The 17,489-nt window shown below is 39.0% G+C and overlaps 1 protein-coding gene across 9 annotated transcripts in view; it reads left to right on the forward strand.

The window, feature by feature from the left end:
- Positions 1 to 17,489, forward strand: part of ppfibp1b (PPFIA binding protein 1b) — a 149,541-nt gene that overhangs the window by 62,532 nt on the left and 69,520 nt on the right. For 8 of the 9 annotated variants that reach the window (XM_048607437.1, XM_048607438.1, XM_048607435.1 and 5 more), the window contains 4 exons: positions 7,072 to 7,158; positions 8,546 to 8,659; positions 10,859 to 10,990; positions 16,589 to 16,681. In XM_048607437.1, the coding sequence (XP_048463394.1) occupies positions 7,072 to 7,158; positions 8,546 to 8,659; positions 10,859 to 10,990; positions 16,589 to 16,681 (426 nt within the window). The remainder of the gene's footprint in view (positions 1 to 7,071; positions 7,159 to 8,545; positions 8,660 to 10,858; positions 10,991 to 16,588; positions 16,682 to 17,489) is intronic. The other variant, XM_048607443.1, reaches the window with a different exon arrangement.

Genomic DNA, 17,489 nt, shown 5'->3' on the forward strand with positions numbered 1-17,489 from the left:
TCCCTTCCTCTTTTGAAGTAATGCTATGGAATCTTTAAGCTATCTGATAAAGAAGGCTATGTTTATCGTCTTGTTCAAAAGATGACACCTCCGACAGTGGGTACAGCAATGCACTGTCAACCAAGATGCTGTGATGCAGACTCTGGAGAAGGACTTGAACGATGACTTCCTGAAACAAGTGAGAATATTATCACTGAGCCACAGCTGAGGAATTCTGTGAAAGATAGGTTGAGATAGGGATAGAAATGGACAACATTTGAGGTAAATTTAGTTGATCTTTGCAATGGAACGGATATGGGGCTGTATGTTCGGTGTGTGGCTGAATAGAGTAAAAATTTGCAACTGCTTCAATTTCCAAGAGTGGTTTGAGACCAGTAGGGTAGAAGGGATATAATCAATGAAGGTTACAAAAAAAAAATAGTGATGTAAGAAGAGTAGTGTGGATTTGCATCTGCTCCTGAGCTGGAGGTTTCTCGTGATTATTCTCCGCTTTTCATGAGTGGAAGCAAAAAGAATTTTCATTTAAAATGACTTGGCACTTTTTGTAGTCCCCAATAAAAGGGAGGGGGGGAAAGAATACATGAGGGAAGAGAGATTGGATTTCACGAATTTAGGAGAGGCCTATCCATGCATTTGTCATGGTGTCAAGGGCTCCAGAGAGATTTTATTTGTGTGGACGTAACTCTGAAGATTGACATTTTCAACTTGCTTGTCAAGGGTTCGTTAGCAGTTTAAATAATGACAGGGAGCAGGTTCCTGGGCCCATTAGTTTTCTAAGGCTGATTCTAGGAGTGGGAGGGATTGACATCCCTTTACTCCGAACTGGGGATTTCAGAGCCGACTGATAGAGGATCTGAGGAAGAAGCTGTTTCGGTTGCTGAAAGTTTAAGCTAAGTGTTGGATTATAAGAATTTAATTTTTTTTTTGCACGCTTAAAATTTAAAAACTGGATAAGGGAAGGGTAGATTTTCTTAAGAAAAGTTGTATTTGGAGCATCTTCTTTCAGGTCTTATAATATAGAATAGCTTCAAGTTCTCCCAGCATAGTGTGTCAGCAGCAGTAATGCTGGATTTGAGAAAAGTGTGTGTCATTTTAGGCAAGTATACATTAAAAATTTCCTAAAGGGCAGTCAGTGGAGTGGTATGATCGTCATGTTGGATGCGGGAGATTAGGAAAGAGCTTGGCAGTCACTGGAGATTGTCTGTCTGCAGTTGGTGTGTTTGGATCCGTCTCATCAGTGCATTTGGATTGGCTAGAGAGGCAGTTGGACTCTCTGAGGAGCGTACAGGAGGCAAGTGCGAAGGTTAGTAGATTTAGAGAGGTGGTCACACCACAGGCTCAGGTAGATGGATGACTGTCAAGGGACGTAGGCAGACAATGCAGAAATTGCATGTGGTTATGCCTCTCTCAAACGGATATACCATTTGTGGGGGATCAATTCCTCAAAGGAAAATAGAAGTGGCAGCCAGGTTCAGGGCAGCAAGAATGAATCTTCTGATAAATGGAGTTTGTCAAAGTTCAAACAAGTAATTGTCATAGGGGACTGTCCTGTCAGAAGGACAAACAGGAGATTCTGCAACCATGAGCGAGAATTCAAGCTGGTATGTTGTCTCCCTGGTACCAATGTCAAGGATGTTTCAAAATGGTTGTGGCACATTGTCAAAGGGGACAGTGAGAAGCAGAAGTTGTAGTACGTATTGGTAAGAATGGCATAGTTAGGGAAGGGGTTGAGGCTTTGCAGAGTGAATGTAGGAAGTTAAGCAGGAGGTTAAAAAGCAAGCCTCAAAAGTAGTAATCTCTGGATTACTCCTGGTGCCACGTGCTAGTGACTGTAGGAATAAGAAGATAGGACAGATAAATCAATGGCTGAAGTGGTGCAGTGGGCAAGGATTCAGATTTTTTTTTTTTTTTTTGGATCGTTGGGCTTTCTTCTGGGGTAGAAGAGACCTGTTCAGTAGGGACGGGTGTCACCTGAACTGGAGGGGCACCACTATCCTGGCATGGAGATTTGCTAGTTCTATTCGGTAGCCTATTTCTAGGCCCCTTGTAGATTAACTGAGAGACATCACTCATTACAACTGGTCAACGACACCATGTATCATTCAGGATGGTGGAAAACAAAAGAAGGTGGACATTGATTATTTCCTTCCTAACTGCCTCTAATCTATGACCGAGGATTTCATGTCTCTTCTGTATCTCTCTCGCTAAGTACTTTCCAAAAGCTAGGAGATACCATGCAATCTTAAAATGTCAAGAGTAGGATTGATTTACAGTAAACAAGTGTATCTTGGATTATCAAAGGCAAAAAACTGGAATTGAGATAAAAATTAGCCATCAGCTGACTCAAGATAGAACGGGCAAGAGGTGGGAGGTGGGGGATTCTTTAGTAGTTGTGGGAATAGAAAAGCAGGTGAGGACAGACTTCAGAAATCTGAAGTTAAAGAGAGCAAGTTAATTAGGTAGGGTAGGCATGAACAAGTGAGGTAACTGAAGAATTAAACTGCGCTTATTTCAGTGCACGGGGTCTTACAGGTAACACGGATGAAATCGTGGCATGTATGGGATGATGAGGAATTTGGTAAATGTGTTCAAGAAAGAAGTAGCACCTGTTGTTGGGGGTGGGTCAAGGGAAGGAAAAGGCAGGGCAAGTGACTGAAGAGTTTCTGGGGGAGCACTTTGAGACCAGTGATCATAATTCTATTAGTTCTGAAACAGTTATGGAAAAGGATAAAATGTAAAGTTCTTAATTGGAGTAAGGCAAGGTTTGACAGTATGAGACAGGAACTTTCAAAAGTTGGTTGGAGTAGACTGTTTGCAGGTAAAGGGACGACTGATCGGTGGGAGGCTTTCGAAAGGTAACGAGAGTTCAGAGGCATTATATTCCTGCTAGAGTGAAAGGTAATGCTGGTAAGAGTAGGGAACAATGGATGAATAAAGATGTTGATGCTCTGGTCGAGAATGAGGAGGAGACATTTATTACGTATAGACAACTGGGATGAAGTGAATCACTTGAAGAGCATAAGGAGAGTGGGGCATTCTTAAGAGGGAAATCAGGAGGGCAGAAAGGGGAATTGAAATAGCTTTGGCAGCTAAGTTTAAGGATAATACAAAGATTGTACAAGTGCAAAAGAGCAACTAGGGAGAGAATAGGCCCCCTTAGAGATCAACGAGGTCATTTGTGTGGGGAGCCACAGGGGATGTTGGCGGGGGGGATACTAAATAAATACTTACCATCAGTTTTTACTGTGGAGAAAGACATAGAGAGTGGGGAACTCTTAAAAAGAGTCCACGTTACAGAAAAGGAGGTGCAGGAGGCCTTAAAAGCATAAAGGTGGATAAATCTTCAGGACCTGATAGTGTATCCCAGGACTTTGTGGGAGGTTAGGCCCCTAGCAGAGTTTTATCTACAGCCACAAGTGAGGTGCAGGATGACTGACTAATAGTCATTCAGCATGGAGATGCCCTTTGGTCCAACTAGTCCATGCCATACATGCTCCCGAACTAAATTAGTCCCAACTTGTCTGCATTTGACCCATGTCGTGTCTTTCTCCCTCCCCCCAAACCTCTTTCCTATTTGTGTACTTATCCAAATGTCTTTTAAATGTTTTAACCGTACCTGCATCCACCACTTCCTCTGGCAGTTCATTCCTCACATGAACCAGTCTGTATAACAAAAAAAAAAGTTGCCCCTCATGTCATTTTTAAAACTTTCTCTTATCACCTTAAAAATATTTCCCTCGTTTTGAACTTCCCCACTCTAGGGAAAAGACCCTTGCTATTCACCTTATCTATGCCCCTCATGATTTCATAAACTTCCGTAATGTCACCCCCTCAACCTCCTATGCTCCAGTTTAAAAAAAAATGTCCCAGCCTATTTTTAAACTTCAAATCCTCCAATCCCAGAAACATCCTGACAAATCTTTTCTGAACCCCTTCCAATTTAATAATACCTTTCCTATAGAAGAGTGACCAGAAATGCATACGGTACTCCACAGAAGAGACCTCACCAACATCCTATACAACCTCAACATAACGTCCAACTCCTGTACGCAAAGGTGTGAGCAAGAAGGCAAGTGTGCTAAACACTTCTTACCCTCCCCCCCCCCCCCCCCGCCCCCCCAATCTACCTGTGACGCAAGAATTACGTACCTGAGCCCCTACGTGTTTCTGCTTTACAACACTACCCAGGGCCCTGCTATTAATTGTATAAGTCCTGCTCTTGTTTGTTATATCAATTAAACTCCTTCTCCCATTCCTCAGCCCATTGACCCAATTGATCAAGACCTCTTTGAAATCTTAGGTAACCATCTTCACTGTCCACTATATCATCAATTTTGGTGCCATCCACAAACTTAAAAACCATGCCTTCTATATTCTCATTTAAATTGTTTATATAAATGACAAACAAAAGTGGACCCAGCACTGATCTCTGTATAGCCAACAGTGAAGAAGGTTATTAGAATTAGAATTTTAATTAGAATCCCTACAGTGTGGAAACAGGCCCTTCGGCCCAACATGTCCACACCGAACCCCAGAGCATCCCACCCAGATCCATTCCCCTATGACCCACCTAATATACACCCTCTACCTCCCTGAACACTACAGGCAATTTAGCATGGCCAATCCGCCTAACCTGCACATCTTTGGACTGTGGGAGGAAACCGGAGCACCCGGAGGAAACCCACGCAGACACGGGGAGAATGTGCAAACTCCACACAGACAGTCGCCCTAGGCTGGAATTGAACCCAGGTCCCTGGCGCTGTGAGGCAGCAGTGCTAACCACTGTGCCACCGTGTCGCCCTAAACGTTGGTGAGGTCCCACCGAGATTACAAAGGGATTTTGATAATTTGGGCCAATGGGCTGAGGAGTGGCAGATGGAGTTTAATTTCTAAAATGCAAGGGTCGTGTGTGGAATGAGCTGCCAGAGGAAGTGTAGATGCAGGTACAGTTCCAACATCTAAAAGATATTTTGACAGGTACATGAATAGGAAACGTTTAGAGGGGTGTGGGCTAAATACAGGCAAAAGAGATTAGTATGGGAAACTTGGTTGGCAAGGATGAATTGGACTGAAGGATCTGTTTCTGTGCTTTATGACACTATGACAGTGGTCGAAATCATGAGTTTAACCGAAGGAAATTATGGCTGATGCAAGACTGGATTTCAATGAGCAGTTTAGCAGTGCAAGATGAAGAAGGAATCTGCAAAGAATTGACAGCCTATTGTGGTGTTAGCTGACCCATCTCTTCAGGCAGTGTCACCATGGGGAAGCATATAAACAGAAGTGGATCAATAAAGGTTTCGGTGGGTGGTTGCAGGGGAGGGAAGCCATTGCTGGAGGTTCACCCCTTACAATTGGAATTGTAAGGAAACTGTCAAGTGAAGGTAGTTCTGCCCAAGGTAGACAAAAGTAGGTGTGAGTAAGTAGGTCCTTGTAGAGCAGTGAAATCCAGGAAGCCTTTTGTTCCTTTGTACCATAATTCCAAGCCCTGCTGCCATAAAAAGAATTTCAGAAAAGTTCAATGAAAGAAAAACTTCCCTGCTAAAAATGGTTTAAGGCCATTTTGTAGCAGAAACTCATGCAGTGTTTCACGGGATAGGAAAAGGGCTAATATAAACATGTACTCCAAAACTTGGACTCAATTTGTTTGTTTATGCACAATAGAGCTGGCGATAAATTACAAATAGTAAATTGTGTGCTTTGTTTTAAATCTAATTACAATCCATACCCTTCCAATCTAGCCACATCTTGTGTCTTTAAAACATCGAACCATAGTACTTACTTTGTTCTGGTATTTTAACGTTCGTTCATGTCATTTTGCTGACTTGCCCAAATTGCTGTTTGTTTTTAAATCTCTTCCAATATTGTGTCTAACTTGGGATATTTGTATTAAGAGTGAATTTTATAAATTTTGCACACCAAATGCAATTGGATATCAGTTGTTAAAATTAGATCAACTCTACCTAATCTCAGACTAAAATATAGTACACCCTAATTTTAAATTTTTGGTTCTATAACAATTAAAGAAAAGTCACAACTGTAAGGATGATAACCATCTATTCAATTTTTGAAGTTGTGAAAGTTTTGGTTGTGAACAGGATTACAAGTCGACAAAGGTATACTTTTCCACAATTTGGTTTCTTAACTGGATGTCTGTATTAGTCATAATCCCCAAAGAAAATCTACATAACAGATGGCTGTGTTGTTTGAATAATGCACTTTAAACAAAGCTTCACTTTTTGAGGAAATTGAATAAAATAAATATATATTTGTCTTAAAATATTTTCTCTTAAGCATTGTCATACCTGTTGTCAACAATAACTTCTCTCATTCTCTTGATGCAGTTATATAATCCTGTTTAGCAATCATGATTCCTCTACTTTAGCAGTTGTATTTCCAATTGTTCTTCTCTTGCACTTGCATACAACAGAAATCTATCTGTTTCCCTCTTAATGCAATAATTGACCAATGACACAGTCGGCTGCTTCCATTTGGTGAATATATATGTATGGTATGCATTTGTAGCACAGAGGCAGGTAGTAACAGCAGAAACCGGCGATCCAGCATCTAGTAAATATTGGATTTATGGGATAACTGGCATCTGTTTGGAAACTCTACATGTAGCCTCTTCCGCAGAAAAGGAATGGACTGTGGTATAGCTGCGCAGAGTACTTGAAGGGTGGATACAGTGATGTCAGTTACATCTTGATATCTGACATTCTTCTGGTGTGAGCCCACTGGAAATAATAGCAAACACAGCGCTAGGTACGCTACTGTGGGTTCTGATTCATTTAGCATCAGGTGGTATAATTATTAAATACCATTTGATTTCTGTGTATCTAAATGCTCTCTTTCCTCAAGCTTACAGCAATGCTTTTTACTTCAACTACTCAGTGATTGCTTCTCCTTAAGACACACACCACTGTTGGTCTGTTCCGTCATTTTCTGACACCTAGATACTAATGATCTTTCCCTCAAAAGTAATTGTGGTAGCTGACATTTTTCTGGTGTTACACTGTACAACTGTAAATAAGAAAGCTAGCTGATTTATGTAAACTTGCCCCTCCACAGACAAATGGCCATATCTCTGTCACCGGTGATGCATACCAGGATAGACTGGCACGATTAGAAGGAGATAAAGAATCCTTGGTTTTACAAGTAAGTAAAATTGATGCAGTTTTAAGTTTTTGGTTTGAAACTTATGATTTCTACAATATTAGAAATGTGTGCATTCTAATTTATAAGTGAGTAATAGGTACAGTTTGATATGGTACAATGCAGCTCAATACAACTGTGCTGTATTTGGGCAACATCAGCAGTGTATATGTATTTGTTAGGTTTTATATTGTAAAGTACTTCACTTTCAATTGAAAATCAACATTAATGTAGGAAAGCTAAAGTAGCCTTGTGTGTATGCACCAATGCAGCAGTTCCTGACTAGCTACCACATTCTCGAGGGCAATTAGGACGAGGAAAATGTTGATCTTGCCAATAATACTGTTTCCCAAGAATGAAAACTTTAAAAGTAATTGCATAACATTAGAGTTTTCATTTACTTTTTTATTTGTTCTAGCTTTTTCCTTTCCTGAGTTAGTATACACATTTGTGCTGTTTTCAGTCCTTTCATAAACATGGTCGTTTTCCTTTTACTCATTTGTGTGATGTGGTCATTATTGGCAAGGCCAGTTATGAAGAAATTGATTCGCTGAGAAGCAATTTGTGATTTGTCACTCTAGAAGGTTGGCTGCTTTCTGAAATCTCCCTCCCTCCCTCCCTCCCAAACAAGTTCAGTCATTCTCTGTGGAAACCTGCATGCTGGTTTCAGTTGAATCTTTTAGCACAGAGGCCATTATTCCATACTTCAATTACCAGGCAAGCACCTGTTGAAATTAATTTATGCTATTGAAGTTTGAATTCATAGAAGGTGCTATGATCGAGCAAAGTCAAATATTAAAAATTTTTAAAATGTTTGAATGAGAACTGTTCGCAAGAGCATGATCATTGTTAACTATCTCAAATTCTCTTAATACTCGACTGTTGAATTCTGCTTGCAAAGACACGTTGACTAAAATGTACAATTAAAATACTTAAGGTGTATTTATTGTAATATATTTGTATACTGTCAATTTCAGGTATGTTACACGCCTTGCATTTATACCTGTCAAGGCACTACAAATAGATAAGTCAGTTACAATGTGTGAACAGTTGCATTCAAGTGCCACTTTACTATTCAATATTATCATAGATTCAGTGCACAACAGATTTCAACGTTGTAAAATGCAGTTGAATTTGAAACCAGCAGCTTGGTTGAACTAATGCAGAAGTATTTTATACTCCAGCTTTTTAGGCATGATGGAACATGCTTTGATCAGATTACCAGAATAAACATGAAATTGTTTAATTAACGGGCAAGCTAGGTTTTGGTATTCTAAGTATGTGTAAAGTTTATTGCTATAATAACGAGCAAATAGTAACTTACGGCACTTTATAAAGGTGGAGATATCCCTAAATGTTTCTGTACCAGAAGTTATACTTTGGTTCACAGGTGAGTGTTCTAACAGACCAGGTGGAAGCCCAAGGAGAGAAGATTCGAGACCTAGAGAGTTGTCTGGATGAGCACCGAGAGAAGTTGAATGGCACAGAAGAGATGTTACAACAGGTAGGTTTGGGACTGTTGAGAGCAAGATTTTTTGAGATATAAATTTCATTGGACATTGAGATTTGGAATCTTCTAAATGAAGCAACATTTAAGAGTTCAAGAAGGACTTGTGTAGGGAAGTTACCAAACAAAGTAAATTGCAAATGGTCATTCTTGATTTTATCACTGCAGTATCTTGAGATATTATATTCTGATGAAAGTGCTTAGTAACGCTGTTGAGAGGTTATGATATTTTCAGAGAGAACAGGATGGTCATTGTTAGCTTGAATACCTCTATCTTTGATTGCAATCAAAGAAAATTTTTCGACAATGCACACGGCTGCCTTTTAACATTCCAGTATCTATTAACACAGGTGTGGCTGAAAGAAGAACCTTGAGATTCCAATTCAAGATATAGAATAGGCTTTGGATCTGCAATGTTAATTTTATCACCCTATTAATTGTTTGAAAGTGCCATTCTTTCATTGTTGCTGAGTCAAAATCCTGGAACTCGCTTCCTAACAGAACTGGTATACTCACACTTCAAGGACAGCAGCAGTTTAAGATGACAATTCAGTGCTACTTTTTCCAGGACAGTTAGGAATGGGTAATAAATATTGGCCCAGCCAGCGGTACTGATGTTACCTAAATAAATAAAACAAAATGTTAAGATGTGTTAGCTGTCTAAATTTGAAGATGTGCTTAGAGAATTCCATCTAGTCGCTGACAAGGCTGTTGGCTTTTCATACTATACATGGGCATAATAAATATCTCAAGAAAAGTTGTATGACATTTTTAGTAAGTATAGGCTGGTTAGTTTAATACTGTGATGTTTAGGTTTTAAAACTAATGATTGGAATGAGGGCTGAGTAGATCTCGTTGACTGAGGTGCTTGATTGGGGTTGTTAATCTGGGCCAATTGGAGCACTGGCTGATAGATATAAACTGGGGATTCAGGAAGCCTCCTCATTTGAGGGACTAGCTCCTGAGCTGGCTGATCAGAGCCCATGTACAATGCACATGTAAACAAAGGAGGACCAGGTGACAGGATACCAGCCTCAATGCAGTTATTTCCAAAAACCAATTGGACAAATATCATCATACGCTGAAAAAGGTTTGAGTTTGTTAAAGAAAGCCACCACAGATTTATAAAAGGCACATTGTGTTTGACTGAATTTTTTTTTAAAAAATAATAATGAAAGTTGCCGAAGGACTTGCAATGAATGTTGTCGGTATGGGTTTTAAGAAAGCACTTAACGTACTGCATAACAGTTTGATTTTAAAAAAAGTTGATGCTGGAAACCTGTTTCTCAACTGCATTTTCCTGCCTTCTCACCCTAACCTTTGATCCCCTTACTAATCTAGAACATCTGTCTTAAGTACACTCAATTGTTGAAGGAATGAGGGAGTTTAGCTATGAGATTGAATTGGAGAAGCTGAAATTCTCTTTGAAGCAAAGGAAGTTGAGGGTTGCTTGTGTAAATAAAGCAAAGAAAAGCTGTTCCGACTACAAGAACTATGAAACAGATTTAAGGTTTTGGGCAAGAGATACAAGGGGAATGAGATTTTTTTTTAATGAATGGTAATGACCTAGAACTCATTGCCCACAAAGGTCATGGAAGCACAGGCAATTTCAAGAGGAAATTGATATACAGCTGATAGAAATGAGCTGATAGAAATAACAGGGGAATGGGACAGAGTTAAATTGCTCTGCAGAGAGTCGGCATGGGCTGGCTGGGCTGAATAGCCACTCCTTTGCCATGATAATTGTGAATTATTTGATAATTTGAAGGAAAATTTTTTTAAAATTCTTCCTATGCTGTCTTAGTATCTGATTCAAACACCCTAAAACGCTCCATGTGCTAAACAATTTAAAATGAGCATCAATTAACTGTATTGGCTGAGTTCTGAAGCTGCTGAGAATGAGAGCGCTGAACCAAAGTATCCTGGTTTAATGATTATACCTTCATAAATGAATTACTTCTCTGATTTCATGATGTCATGAAAGCTCTTTGACAGCTACTCAACAGAATGTGCTGGTGAAGAAGACATTAAACTCAGAATAGATTTGACTCTTAGTTGCCATACCATTTTTGAACAGAAGTACTGATGATACTCAACTTCAAGCTAGCTGTTCTGTATAGCAGTTATGACATTTTATTCAAGCAGTGTACACAGACACCCTCAACAACAACAACACAGACACCCTTTTTGTTTCAGGAGCTCTTAAGCAGAACATCACTGGAGACTCAGAAATTGGATCTAATGGCTGAGGTGTCAAATCTAAAGATAAAACTGAGTGCACTGGAAAAGGATAAGTTGGAATATGAAGAAAGGTATAAAGATACGGAGGTGAGACAAATAACATCTACCATTTTAATGCTGCAGAATATATCTTCACTTGAATTTCTCAAGTAAATTTACCTTTGAATTAAAAAGTTTGTTCCACCTTTGGTAATTTGGGTTACATAAGTACCTGTCCGTTCCTTGTTTTTTTTTCCAATTTCCCTTCTAAGTCTGTTTTAAGCCCTACCACTTTCACTAATCTTAATTTGGAGTTCGGTTAGCATAATTAACTAGACAGCTGGTTTGCAATGCAGAGTGATACCAACAGCATAAGGTCAATTCCCACACCAGTTGAGGTTATCATTGAAGGACTCTCCTTCTCAACCTTTCCCCTTGCCTGAGCTGTGGTGACCTTCAGGTTTGAATCACCACCAGTTGTGTGTCTCTAATGGTCCAGTAAGACTATGGTGACTTTTCCTTATTCTTCCATGAACATTCTATTGTGCTTGCCTTTACTCTTTTTTTCATTATGTAGCTATTCTAAATGCTTTTAAAGAATTGTTTTAATTCAAAATACTATAAGCAAAAGATGTAGTGGGGCATAGCAGTTGAGCTCTACTTCAGGAAAGGACCAGAGGCAGCTTTGATTCCCATGTCAGATAGCCAGCTAGCTGTGCAGCTGCTGTTTTTGGATGCCACATGAGGACATGACTGGGCTTGACAGTAAAGCACCATTTGATTCAATAACAAGTACTACACCAGTTCACTGAGTGTTCTTCTGATTCTAAACTTGAGTTTATAATGTCCAAACTGCAAAGTTGAATTCCTACGTTTACGGCAGGAATGATTGTTTTTAAATCTGAATGAATGAATGAGTAAACCGGAGTTTTAAACATAAAGGGTCAGTTCTGCACTACTGTCAATTCTAAAAGAATTTGACTGGTTTCTACAGCAGAATGCAGCTTTCAGGCAAAGTTTAATCGTAGTTGGTTTTGGCTGTGGATAAGTCCTTGACTGGTCACCTTGTTATTGCCCACCATATAGACTACAATTAACAATAAATGTGACATTAATTGATATGCCTGAGAACCTTTTAGTTTCTAAAGCTGCAGTATTTTTAGTAAAGTCAGTGGAAAGTTTGGTCTTGTTGCAAACCTTACAGCTAACGTTTTATGTGGTGTCTGTATTTTTGTTTTCAATTATTCTGTCAACGATTTCTTTGCTTCACTACTTGGTCTAGTCACTTTTCTTTTCCTGTTCTCTTATTTCATTTGCCTTGTACTCTGCAGTCATTGTTTAACCTAATAACAGAGCTGAGACAGCAGATGGAGACGGTGGAAGTGGAACTAGCATTATTCCAGGAAAAGAGGTCACGGTTTGGTGATCAAGAGGTGACTACATGACAGGATGCTCAATAGCATTAGCATTTTGGCCAATGTGTTATAGTGCATGTTTCAACTTGATTGCTACAAGGAGGGATTGAGGAAGAGGAGAAATTAAGGTTACAGTAGAGCATCTTCAGTCCATCTATTGCTGCATTCTTTGCCCAATATCGCTAAATTAAGTACACTGTTAAGAATCAGTCTTTGACAAGATTATTGAGGAACATATGTTAAAAAAACCATTCTGGCCCTCCAAACTCCCTTTTTATTCATGTGCCATATAATTTGCAGCAACATGAATTCTACCCATCTTGTTAATCCCATCAGGGAGGGTCTGTAAAAATTTCTCAGTCCTCATCTGCACGCTGTCCCCCACCTCTGCCAAATGGAATGAAGCTGAAATATGTAAATTATGCATTCCACATTTATCAATGACACAGCATTGTGCTCGTCTCAGAAGCTTGGCATACACTGCCAAGTAATATCATGTCATTGAATTGCAGGGGGCCACCTACAAATTTAAGTGAAGCTTTGAAGTAGCTGAGGGAAGTACCTATGTAATTAGACTTGTTTGCAAACATACTGTCAAATAAATGTGACACAATAACTGTGTGTAGATGTTTTTTTTCAATTTGTTCATACTTTACAATGGCCTGACCTTGCACAGTAAAAGGCATTGAAAACATTGGGAGTCAGCTCTGGAAAAATTTAGCTATCTTTTTCTGCTCCACATTTTGTCTTTGCATGAGCCTCCTATGTCATCAGTGCAGTAAAACAGTTTTCCACGTTTTCATGCTCCATGGGAAATCTTGGAGCATTACTACAGCTTTTGTGTCTTCAGCCAGGGGTCAACAGTGATAAGCTGTCTTTCTTCTATTAATCCATTTCATTTGCGTTCATGATCCACACCCCATGCTGGACATCAGGCAATTTTGTTATTTTCATACTGTATGGGTAGTGTGTTGATATTTACAAAGCACAATGGCTTCTTGGACTAATCACAAGAAGTGGTAGCTTTTTGACAGTATCCATTTTGAAGCAGACTATAACAATGGTACGTTCCTTGCTTTGCTCACCATCGCATTGAATCTTCAAATGTTAAATCGTGACCAGGTAAAAGACTGCATAACACCAGGTTCATCCACACCAAAAATACCTTTTGGTCTGTACTCCTTCAGGATGTGGCCGAAAGTGGTGATCACTGCAAACTTGGCCATGATTTCACGCTGTACCATGTCCCAGCACAGTGCCTATTGGTTGATGAGGTCACATGGCAGGCATGCGCAAATTTGGATAATCCAGGTTTCATTCTGGAACTTCTGTTTATTGCAGGCATCCTTCTACAGAATTTCCAATTTTGCTGGCTGGAATGGCTGACTGCTTTGCAACTCAAGTTTGGGGTTATTCGAATTTGACTAATCACGAATTCACTGTAGTTTGCTACAGTGTCTCTGTCATAATTCTTAAACCTCAACTCTGTTCTTCAAAAGCTATTTGACCATGTAGATTTTTTCTTTTGACACTGTTAATCAGCAAATATCTTTGTTATTTCAGAGCCAATTCTTTTGCCTGGTGAAGAAAGAAGATAAATATAATATGAAGTGTTGTTTGAAACCTTTGATGTTGATAGTCTAGATTTGCGAAGATATTAATTTTATTCCAGTATTGCTTGTCTCATTTTCTGAATATAAAATCTTTATTTGAGTCTTTCCCTTGTCGCTGCTTGCTCACGCTCTTTCTACAAAAAAATTATATTTCTGAACTCCTACCATTTTTTTCCTAAAGCAAATACCCAAAATTACAAAATGTCTTCTTGATGCATCATGAAGTGCCCTTCACTTGTATTCTAATGCCTGTTTAGGCTTGTTCTAAATTCTTGTTACTGCTTGGGTGCAACGTTTTTAGGTTAGAATTGAATTGTATGTAATGTTCTCTGATAAATTTTAACATTCAGTGCAACAATTTTTTATTGGATGGTTGAAGAAGCAAGCAAAACTTGTATGTTTAAAACGAAGGCCCAAGTCATAGAAGTTCTACATCACAGGAAAATGCCCTTTGGCCTACCGGGTCTGCTAGTCAAAATAAGCATCCAACTATTCTAATCCCACTCTCCAGCACTTGACCTATAGCCTTGTATGCCTTACAAATGCACATCTAGATGCTACTTAAATGTTATGAGGTTTCTTCATCTATTATCCTCGCAGGCAGAGCGTTCCAGACTTCCTCCAACACCTTGTTTTAAAAAAATGTTTTCCTCTCATCCCTTCTAAATCTTTTGCCCCTTACCTTAAATCTACGCCTCCCTCCCCTGCTACCCACACTGATCAGTATACTTAATCAGACTATCATTATCCTTCTGTAATCTAAAGCTATTCTCCTTACTATCTACCATCCCACCAATTTTTGTAACTTACAGATCACCTATTCTGCAATCAAGTCTAAATCATTTATACATACCATAAGCATAAAGGGCCCCAACAATGATACCTGCAGACTCCACTGGACATTGGCTTCCAATCACAAAAACAGCCCTCAATCATCACCCTCTATTTCCTGCCACTCAACTAATTTGCCAACTTTCACAGTTCCATGAGCTCTTACCTTTGCTATCAGTCACCAATGTGCGGGACCTTATCAAAAAATTTGGAAACCTTATTGAGTTTGGAAGAAATAAACCATGGCGCATTATAATCAGAATGCGCATTCTGGCAAATTAAAATATCAGTTTCCAGCTGCATTGAGATTGAAGATTAAGCAGTGCCTTCTCTTCACCTTCTCGTTATTGCCTCATTTCTGTTTTCTATCACTCCCTCACCCATTCCACTTAGCTGCTTCAGCTCTTTTCTTTGCCTAATTTCTTTTACTGTCCTACGCCTTGTTTGTCTTTCCACATATTGGTGGCATTGCCCTCTCCTTATCCTTCAATGTGGCATCTATTTGCTGATTTCCCACTGCTGAGCTATGAAATAGGCACAGAACGACATTAGGCCTAGGAAGACAAATAGCAATGGAACACCTAGCTGGGCACTGGTAGAAACAGACAGGAAAGGCCTTGACAGCACAATAGGAAGAAGAGGGGATCTGCAGGGAGCACGATGGTGGAAGCAGTGGAAAGTGAGCATTTATTAACTATGGTGACTTAGTAATAGTGGAAAATGCACACGAATGGCAATTTGAGGCAGTGGACAGAGGAGTGGCCTTGTCCAGGGAGCTGGTTAAGTGGAGCAGAAAGTAAAATTTCCTTAATTACTCAAGTATGATAGTGTGGGAACATGCTTCCTCTCACAGTAAAAACATAATTAATTGAGAGTAGCCTTCACACCACCTGGGAAAGAAAGCTTGGAGGAATGGTGCCATCTGATTTTTGGTACCTGGAAAGTGAGTATGGTGGTTAGTCCATGCATTGAATATTCACCTTTTACATTCAAGAAAGAAGAATCTGTACATAACTCTCAAAGAAGGTAAATGCATATCTGAAAAGAAGCATTTTTTTGTCCTTCCATTCAAGTATTGTGCATTTATACTAACAAAGGTTCGTAAGTTTGAGAAATCTGGCATACTTGGCCTACCTTTTTATCCATTGAGAACCTTTGTGTATTGAAAATGGAAATATTAAATGCAGAAGTAAATGGACTGTTTGGCATTCAGTTGAATCCAATTGTAGTGATTTTAATGTACAAATTTTTATACGTCAGAATGTCCAACTTTGTGACAATTTTATATTCCCGTTCTTTATTTTTTATTCAAGACTAACCCTGGGAAATAGTGTTTGCTTAGATTGTGCTGTTCTTATACTTGAGAAATGCCAGAATCCTTTGAAATTTTATGCATTGCACGGCAGTAGGAACTCTGCATACTTGCACGGTTGATGTAATCTAATTAACATATCCCAAAATGTTAAAGTACTCTCCTATGACTTTATGCTTTAGCTTGTCGCTGGATCCATTCTAACTTATCTGGTTAATATGTCTCAACCCCATCAGTTTAGTTTTATTTATACAAGTGGATTTCTTAGTAAGGTTTAAACAGCGAATTCAAAGTTGACTAAGAAATCGGTCAGTGCTCTGTGTAAAATAACTTTGACTGAATTGGTGCCTGACATTTTAGAAATCATTTCATTTTCCATGGGTAATAGTTCAATAATTATGTTTGTATACTATATTGGAGATCTTAAAAAGAATTTTGAATTTTGTTTGCATTTTACAATTTTATAGCTGCATCACTGAATAATTATGATCAGTTGATTTCTATATGTAAATTGAAACTTTGCTGTTTGTTTTAGGGGTTATTTCAAGAAGTTAATGATCTGAGAGTAAAAGTGGTTGAAATGGAAAATGAAAAAATTCAGTTTGATAAGAAACTGAAATCAACCAAGGTAGGAAGATAGATGAAATTAAATTAAATGTCATTGTGCTATCGAGGGGGATGCATTTGAATTGGTTCATTGCTCCTGGGATATGGAATGTGACTTTCATTTTAAGGCAATTGAAGCAGTGGTCAGAGGAGTGGCCCAGTACAGGGAGCTGGTTGAAGTGGAGCCTAAAGTAAAATTTCTTTAATTAGTCAAGTATTATAATGGTATGGGAACATGCTTCCTCACAAAGTAACACATAATTAATTGAGACTAGCCTTCACACCACCTGGGAAAGAAAGCTTGGAGAAATGGTGCCATCTAATATTTGATATCTGGAATGTGAGTATGATGGTTAGTCCATGTATCGAATATTCACCTTTTACATTCAAGAAAGCAGAATCTGTACATAACTCTCCATCGAAGGTAACTGCATATCTGAAAAATTCCAAGCATTCATTTTTTTGTCCTTCCATTCAAGTATTGTGCATTTATACTATCAAAGGTTCGTAAATTTGAGAAATCTGGCATACTTTGCCTATCTTTTTATCCATTGAGAACCTTTGTTACTGCCTCTTTCCCCAGGTTCCACCCTCACATACAGTATTTCCTTTCCTAGCCATGAACCTCTGCTGATAAACACCAAATAACTGCACAATGCCGTGCAGGTGTTTGGTGAGCCCACCATGAGGTGCAAAAAAATGCATAAATGGTACTAGTGTGCATTATAGTGGGTGCATTTTAAAGAGTGCTTATTTCTTAAGACTTGAAATCTAAGTCTTCAGTCCTTAAATTTGGATTACAGGTATATTTAATATTTACTGAGGTGTTA

The sequence above is a fragment of the Rhincodon typus genome, chromosome 18 (genome assembly GCF_021869965.1).
Source record: "Rhincodon typus isolate 14 chromosome 18, sRhiTyp1.1, whole genome shotgun sequence".
In the NCBI taxonomy this organism is placed as follows: Eukaryota; Metazoa; Chordata; class Chondrichthyes; order Orectolobiformes; family Rhincodontidae; genus Rhincodon; species Rhincodon typus.